General features: G+C 30.9%; 1 protein-coding gene across 4 annotated transcripts in view; it reads right to left on the bottom strand.

Annotated features, from left to right (window-relative positions):
- Positions 1-5,989: 5,989 nt before the first annotated feature.
- Positions 5,990-9,373, bottom strand: part of LOC145941625 (organic cation/carnitine transporter 2-like) — a 34,378-nt gene continuing 30,994 nt past the window's right edge. For all 4 annotated transcript variants that reach the window (XM_083047803.1, XM_083047804.1, XM_083047805.1 and 1 more), the window contains 2 exons: positions 8,748-8,932; positions 5,990-6,704 (listed from right to left, as the gene is read on the bottom strand). In XM_083047803.1, coding sequence (XP_082903929.1) covers positions 6,507-6,704; positions 8,748-8,932 — 383 coding nt within the window. In that variant the 3' untranslated portion in view covers positions 5,990-6,506. The remainder of the gene's footprint in view (positions 6,705-8,747; positions 8,933-9,373) is intronic.

Raw genomic sequence — 9,373 nt, 5'->3', positions numbered from 1 at the left:
AGGGGACTTGATGGTGATCTTGAACTTGACCTTGAGATCAAGTTTAGAAGTCATTTGAAAATCAACTCGAACTTTTTAAATGGGAACCCCCATTTTTTACCCCAGATTCGGAAAGAGCGGGAAAATTTATATTCAGAAAGGTACTTAAGTCATGGGTCAAGGTGACCTTTAGGAATCATTTAGGAGTCAAATCGTAAAGAACAGAAGAATCTATTAATAATTAACTTTAATTATGTTCTAGAGGAAAAATCCTTAAAACACCCAGAATATTGATTTTATATTGAAATTAAACAATTAACTTGAGAGTAAAATTATATCATATTGACAAGATTATTTTAAATTTCAATTTTTTAGATTACAATTCTGTAACAAATTCGAAGTATTTCGAGATGAAATTTGAACTTAATCTTGCTCAGAGATAATCCTTTCCGCCACTCACGAGGACTTACATTTTACCTCAACTCCAAGTTTAAGGTAACGACCGAGCTCTGTTTTTGGAATACAACAACTTTTGTCTGGGGTGTTTTAGGGGTTTTCCCTCTAGAACATGATTAAAGTTAGTTATTGATAGATTTTTCTGTCCTATACGATTTGACCCCAAATTGATCCCTAAAGGTCATCTTAACCCATAACTTAAGTACCTTTCTGAACGTAAAATTTCCCGCTCTTTCCGAATCCGGGGTCGAAAATAAGGATTTCCATTTAAAAAATTCGAGTTGACTTTCAAATAACCTCTAAACTTGACTTCAAGGTCAAGTTTTAGGTCACCATCAAGTCCCTTTTCTTTAACCCTACAACTTTGGCTGGGGTGTTTTCTTCCTAGAATTCGATTATTCTGAGTTATTCAGGGATTCCGGTCTTTTTTGAACACCTTGTATATAGGGTGTCCCAAAATTAGAATTGACTTTTCAGGGGCAGATTCCTGGGATCATTTGGAGACGATTTTTCCTCAGCGAAAATGTCGAGGCATCAATAATTTTCGAATTATAAGCAATTGATAGTAAAGGATTTTTCACAATTTAAGCCTTGTAGAATTAAAATATTAATATAATCACATTCTTCAATTAATTTCAAGTAGAGTTTACTTTAATAGAATTTTATAATTTAAGGTCTCAGTTACAAAAATATATTTAATTTAAGGTTTCAGTTACTATGATACATTATGGCAAAAATTGGGTACATGCAAAAAATGATGGCCTCCTTCGACATTTTCACTGAGGAAAAATCGTCTCCAAATGATCCCAGGAATCTGCCCCTAAAAGGTCAATTATCAATTGTGTGTGTGTGTGTGTGTGTGTGTGTGTGTGTGTGTGTGCGCGCGCGCGCGCGCGTGCGTGCGTGCGTGCGTGTGGGCGCGTATGCGTGAGCGTGTGTGTGTGTCAGTGTGTGTATATACACTCGTGACAATTTATTTTCTAGTATTTGCGGATTTCTGTTTAAATAATAGTGGAGCGTGGACGCATTGACGATAAAAGCGATGGACTATCCGAAAACGGTATGGCTGATTTTCCGATGACAAACAACAAGATTCTTCTGCCGAGGGACTCATCTCGTATTGTATCACACATATTTGCGAGACTGTTGCCACACGTTTGCAAAAATATTACGACGTGTGTTTATAAACACGCGGAAAGAGGATAAAATCGATGTATGTCGAACATTGCTATGCGAAATTTTACTTGATAAAAAAAATTTCTTCATCAATTTGAGAACGATGTTTCTCTTAACAAAAGTATCATTACAAATACATGGCACATTTAAGCAATAGATAATAAATAGCAAAATTAGATAATAAATAGATAAAAAGATAATAATAATAAAAGAAATAGATAATAAAAAATATAGATAATATAATATAAATAATAATATAAAAATATGATATAAAAAATATAATAAATATAATCTAATAAAAAAGGGCAATGAGCCGTAGCAGGATGTTAGCGCTCAATATTAATTTACAATATATAACAAACGTTTCGATCTACGTTAGATCATCTTCAGTGTACCTTAAATGAATAAAACCTGTCCGTAACATTCTAGTTGGTGTACGAGATGTTATTTTTAATTTAACCGATAGAGCTTTACAGATTTCAGATTCTATGTTCCAAGAAAAAAATTTGAACTTCATTATCGAAATCCTTTTAGAAAATGGATATCCGCTACCTTTTATTTTCTTCACGATTAATAGTAGAATCAAAAAATTAATTTTTGATCGTAACAATATTGACAATTCGAATAATTCCAAGAATAGTTTTTTACGATTCCTTATGTGAAGAACATTTCTGAAAGATTTTCCAATTATTTCAGATAAGTTCTAAAAAAGAGACGAAGATATGCTACCTGCTACGGGTAAAACTTACCAAGAAGTTGGAACAACCGGCCCTTAAGGGGATCCTAGTCGGATGGTCGAACTCCGACAGGTTAGCACCACACATATCCAAACATATACACGTATACACATATACACACGATAGGTTAGCACCACACATATCCAACATATGCACGTATGCACACATATGCGTGAAAATGTTTTTAATATTTAACTTTTTTATTAGACTTGCAATCTCACTTTTTATTGTTTACTAATATTTCTTCATGTTAACCCTATCGCGTATACTATATTTTATGCACAGATAAACTGCAGAACTATTTTTATTAAATAAGTATTATTACGAGCTGACATGAAAGAAGCCGATAACAAAACTGTAATTTTTGATTTTTATACGATTTATATATGGAATTATAGCTAACGCGGTCCGTTTTTATAAGTACTTTAATCGTGGAAAAGGATTTATTGATCTGTATAGTCAATAAAAAGATATCCCAAAATAATAAAGTTGGTTCTGCCGTACCGACAGAACTAACTTTAGGATCCGACTAGGATCCCCTTAATAGGTTGCAAGCAAATAAGGATTTCAGCTTATCATCCTGCTGCTAATGGTATTCTTCTGGAACAATGGCATCGGACATTAAAAAGTGCTATCGTGTGCCATGCAAATAAAAATTGGATCGATATCTTACCTACTGTTTTGTTTGGACTTCGCACCTACTTCAAGGAAAATTTGAATGCTTCTCCGGCGGAATTGCTTTATGGATCGACGTTGAGAATTCCAGGAAAATTTTTCATTGAAGAGAATTTACCTTCTAATCCTGACATTTTTATTGAAAAACATAGAATTCACATGAGAGAAATTAAATCAAGACCTGTTGCACATCATCATAAGAAGACATCTTTCTTTCATAAAAATTTATACGATTGCACTCACGTTTGGGTTCGAGATGATTCTGTTATGAAATTTCTACAGCCTCCGTATTTCCGATGTAATGAACATGAATAGCGCTCTGACTTCCTAAGTGGCGACTCTCGGTACTTACAAAATTGCAATTGTTAGCTCGCGTACAACGAATATAATTTTTTATTTGGAATGTAAATCCGTGTGTATTAATTTTATTTTTTATTTGATATATTTTATTTTATATAGTTTCATTAAATAATAAATTATATTAAATATTTAAATATTTTGTATTTATTTCATTCTTTTTAAATTTAATTAGTTTTTACTTTATATTGGAAATATAATAGCAGGACTTCCTGGGTTAATATATACATTTATTAAACTAATTTATTAGGCTATATTTGTGTTAATTTTGTAAAGGCATATTCTGATAATCTGATAAAATCGGTAAAACAGCGATGTATGATTTTTTCTTTCCTCATTTTTACCATCATTTTACCATCGGAATCTCACTTGATGTTTCCATTTTCTGCCGTTTAGGAAATAGCAACGCTATTTATGTTTATTACACAACGAAGCATTGTAAAGATAGGAAAAGTGAGGGTAACTGGCAGTCCATGATTATATAGTCAAAGGTATGGCCGATTATCCGGTGACCAGAGAGAAACCTGAGAGCGGCCACGCCGGTGTTTTGCCTGTTACCGTTTTATGGGACTGCTTGTAACTCCCCTTGCACTCATTTTCAAAGTTGGAACTATTTTGCATATCCATTTTCTGGCACTGTGTCGGTAAAGTCTGTATTTGGTGCGTGTCCGTGCTACGCCCATAATTTTCGCGTTGAGAAACACGGTATCGAATTCATTCCGTATAATATGTGCGTGATCTTTTCTCTTTATATATATATATAGGGTAGTGATTTATTTTAATCTTAACAGGCAAATATCTCGAAAAATATGGGAGATACAAAAAAATGTTTCATACAAAAGTTGTAGGATTTCGAGGGGGACATCTGATGGTGACCTTGACTTTGACCTTGAGGTCAAATCCTACAACTTTTGTATGAAATATTTTTTCGTATTTTTCGAGATATTTGCCTGTTAAGATTAAAATGAATCACCCTATATATATATATATATATATATATAATTTGTATAGAAACTGTAAAATATAATTATAAAAAATATATGTATATGTGTAATAAAATAAATCTTATCTCAACTAAAATAAAAGGAACAATCAATTTTTTCGATCCCCTGGATTTTGTTTAACATTTAATATATATTTTGTATATTACTATTAATATAAAAACTGGCCCACCGAAAACGTAACAAACATATTTTTTGGCATTTAACTATTTGTTCAAAAAACGCTCGGACAGCTCAACTTTGTTTTCAAGGGGGACATATTATATGGCTATTTTCGTTCACCTAACTTCAACCCCAAAAAAGGGGTTAATTTCACCCTAAAAATTTTATCCTAAAAACATGTCTGTTTTGTTTTCGGTGGGCCACTCTGTATATTATACTATATTTAATATTCATTGCCGCTTCCACTAATACGAAGTACAATTCCAACGTGCAATAATTTGTGCATGTTTTTAAAAAAAAGTATGCAATTTGCAACATATTTTTTTTTAAGCAACTATGTGTTTTCTTTACACCAATTGATTGGTCTCATTATTCTGTGCAAAAAAGTATTAACAGTAAGATTATCGAAAAGTGAATGTTTCACAAGATATTTTATATTTTATGTCAAAATACTGTAAACTTCAAGTCTCTCATAACTCGGAAAGTACTTAACCAAAAATAACTCAATTATAGGGTTCTGGAAAGCTCTAGAGGTAAGCTACAAGAATATGTAATAAAAAATAGGGATTTCCATTTAAAAAAACATTTATGACCTTGACCTGACTTTGACAAGGTCACTCAAGGTCAAGTCCATATTTTCATCATGTGTCCCCCTTCAAGTCATGCAACTTTCGTTGGAAAAATTTTTCCATAAAATCATTGGTTTGCGAGATAATTGACTATATCACTTAAAATGAAACATCTTGCATATAAATACATATTATATACAAATATAAATTCTCTTTTTTGTTTTTTGAGTAAAAAGAGAAATAAACTCTTTAAAAAGAAATTCCACCTGTTATACTAAACTATATCTCTAACTTGTAATACTTTACACACTTTCCTTGAATATATATCGTTGTATGTAAAACCACAATATACAGAGTGTAATTGAACAAACATATATGGAGCAAAACATTAAATTCTTTGGACAATTTGGAGACGATTTTTCTTCGGTGAAAATGTCGAGAAATCAATAATAAAATTTTCAAGTTATAAATGATTGAAAAAGAAAGGTTTTTTATAGACTAAATTTTGTAAAACTAAAATGTTAACAAAACTACACTCTTAAGTTAATTTCAAGTAAATTTTACTTTAATAGAATTTTAATTTAGGGCTTACAAAGATACATAATGGCAACATGCAATTGAGAATATGCAAAAAATGATGACCTCACTCGACATTTTCGTTGAAAAAAAATTTTAATTGGTCAGAGAATCTAATGATATGCTCCATATATGTTTTTTTTCAGATACACCTATATATACGTTATACATACATAGTTGGTTTCATTATAATTAAAATTAAACTATAGTAACAAATGAATTATGTCACAATTAAATTACAAGCTAAAGTTGAGAACTGAAAGTTGAAAGTAATAAATAAATCGCCCCGCGTGTCGTACACTAAATATAATCACGTGAATACATTGTACTATACGATACTACAAACCGTACAACGCAACTTTTTTTTTTTTTTTTTTGACAGGTGCATGACTGACGATTCACGTGCGAGCAAAATGTTGCTGCGTAGACGAGTCTGACGAGAAAATATATATGCACAAGTGTGCTACATACCTCTCTTTTTTTTTTCTCTCTCTCTCTCTTCCTACTCGTTTTTACTGCATTTACAAAAGATTTTAGGGAAGGTATTATAATCCTTCCTCCGCGTGCAAGTATAAACGCGGAAAGTAAAATAGAACAGTTTTCCGTGCGGCTGAATCTCGGTGCTTGCACACAATCAATTGTATCTTTTACAATTTTTTTTTTTTTTTTTTTTTTTTGACGTAGCGTAGCCGTGTGTGTAAAGATCATCTCTTATCGCTATCCGGTGGCGTTTGAAAGGAACACTAGTAAAAGTTTTAAAAGTTATTGTTATTTCTCTTTGTCTCTCTCTTTCTCTTTCTCCTTTCCTCGAGATAGACTTAAAGAGTCTTTGCGTCGCTCTTAAGATCCGGAATTTCACGGGTTTCGTTTAACTTGATTTTACCGATGTTTTCGGCCTCCCATACGGTATCCGGAAGTTTCGTCCCCAAAGTTTCCGGGAAGATCAGAGACAGGATACCTGCGATCATGGCCATGGACCCGAATAAGATGAGCGGCAGCGACGGCATTATTTGCGCCTAAACGTAAACGAGATGCAATTTATTCAAAGAGCCTTTTGCAAGCTTCTCATAGAATTCGTTCAAAAAATATTTTAAATAATTTAAAAAATTATTCTGTTTTTATTAGCTAGATTCTTATAACTCTTAAAAGGTAAGGGAAGAGCCTATCGTACATTTAAATTGGACTGAGCCTAATATTGTACATTTAATTGGATTGACAATGAGCCTAATATCGTACATTTAAATTTTTCTACTGATAAATACTACAGTCTCTTAAAAATTGTCTTAATTGCTTCTCCTTTGTGCAATATAACATTAGTTTAGTTGTGAAAATAAACGAAGTATTCAGTTTGTCAGTGCAAATTATTTCAGTTTTAGTTATATAAAAAATTTTTAGTATATGTGTTTAGACAAGTATTTTGAATGAAAAAGTGAAGGTATTTTATTCTTAACATTATATGCAGTCTATAGATTATAATCTTTCAATTTCATTAATAAAAGTTAAGTTGTAGACTTTTGTATTCTCATTCGAACAGCCATATTTTTTTCATGAATATATGTCTAATATTATACACCTTGATATTTAAAAATATGTAACTTTAGTTTGAAATATGATCTGTCATTATAATTTTAAATTTTGTATTTTGTAATTTATTTGCATTTTGTACTCGAACTGTAATTTGTGTGCTATTTATATGAGATTAACGTTTTTCTAAAGGATTTTTTTACTCCGATTTTTTCTATATATTGATAATTATTTTTCTTATATATTTGATAATTAAATAAATAATTATAATAAATTAAAAATCTTTTTCAATAATATTCAATAATTTTTTAATAATTTCTTTAAAAAGTTGAAGAATGAGATGTACAATATTAAAAACATAGTATGTTCAATATCAGAAATTATCATTTTTACATTTCTATTTAACAAAATGGATTATATTATCAAAAAATTTTTGTCTATTTATTATAGTTATAGTTGAAAAAATCCGAAAATTTATAAACTACAAGATTTATTTAATTTTTATTTTTAAAAAGATCTTGTTGAAAGAGGCTTTAAATATTTTTTTCTTCATAATAATTTAGCCTTTTTAAAAATTAAGAGAATAGGATGTACGATATTAAAAATATGTCAAATATCAGAAATTACCATTTTTTATGCTTCCTTTAAAAAAATTAATTATCGAAAAAGTTCTGTTAATTTATTACAGTTATAAATCCGCGTAAACCACATAATTCTATTAACTTTTATTTCTAAAAAATCTTCCAAATATGAGGCTTTAAAAATGAAAGTCCGATATTAGGCACACTTCTCTTAATAATACTTATTGAAACTATTATTTATTATTCTGGAAGCTATTTTATATTATTAATAATTTTTTATATTATTTAACATTATTAAAAATTATTTTATATTATTTTATATTAAAAACTATTTTATATTATGAGTTCTCTTTTCTTCAATTTGATATATTAGTATAAATTAAAGATAAATCAAGGACGTCTTTCCTTCTCTCACACGCAGTGTTGTACTAAGATGATTTTAAAATTAGCTAGATAAAGATGAGATGAAAATATGTAAATGTATCTTAGATAAGATAAATATGATTTTGTTTTAAATATATCTAGATAAAAGATAAAATTATATGGCAATTCAGCTAGATAACTTCCAGATAATATTATTTTTAAGACCGCTTATGTAAACACACACACACACAGTTATATAAAAAAATATAAATTATAAAAGAAATATAAAAATATATTCATACTTTTCTTGTAAGTTTTTATCGCTTACTGCTCAAGTTGTACTACTTAAGTATTTTTATGTGCTATGAAACTCTAAACCAAATTATCTGAACATTATTCTAGATAATTTAGAAAAGATAACACTTTTTTCCATCTAAGATGCAGATATAAATAATACATATTTTTATTATCTATATAAATATAAAATAATGCCAAAATTTCATCAAGATGATAATCTATATAATTTTATTTAGATAACAGCAAACACTGCTCACATGCATCAAAAAACGTTTGTTCAACGCATTAACTCACCAGTAAAGGCGTCTGCGGCGCTAAGATAGACCCGATGCGGCCAGCCATGCTGCAGAAGCCGAGCAAGGAATGTCTCAACATCGTCGGGAACATCTCCGCGGTGTAGATGTAGGTAGTGGAGAACGCCGCGGTGATGCACATTTTACCGGCCATGTACAAAAGTAAAGGCCCGTAACTCCAGGTACCTAGAAACGCGGCGTGGGCGATAAATTATCTGGGATGATTCGCACGCGATTTCCCACACAACAGCCCCCCTACATACAATCCACCGTTAGACATAATTGCGCGCGTATGCGTATCTACACGCGGTTGTGAACGCTAATCCGGGGCGAACCGGTATTTCAACGTGTTCTTCTTTCGAACTCGGATTATGCGGTAATATATTGTACAATATTACGCGTTGTGTGCAGCTTATTGTATCTCCGCGCGATTATAGCTCGTTTACTCTCTTATACTCGATTAAATTTAGCAATTCTAGAACAAAAGTACGTGTGTGTGATTGTACGCAGATCGTAACGAGAAGAAAATTTGAAAGAAAAGAAGATTTTTGTCAATGCATAAATTTACGTCTTTTCAATGTATATGGATACACATTTCTACCATGTGGCGCTGTGACCATTTTTTTT

Source organism: Prenolepis imparis, unplaced genomic scaffold (genome assembly GCF_030444845.1).
Source record: "Prenolepis imparis isolate NDT839.2.m4 unplaced genomic scaffold, iyPreImpa1.0 SCAF_10, whole genome shotgun sequence".
NCBI classification, from domain to species: Eukaryota; Metazoa; Arthropoda; class Insecta; order Hymenoptera; family Formicidae; genus Prenolepis; species Prenolepis imparis.
Note: the sequence above shows the minus strand (reverse complement) of the source record. Positions and strands in the feature narration are given on the sequence as shown.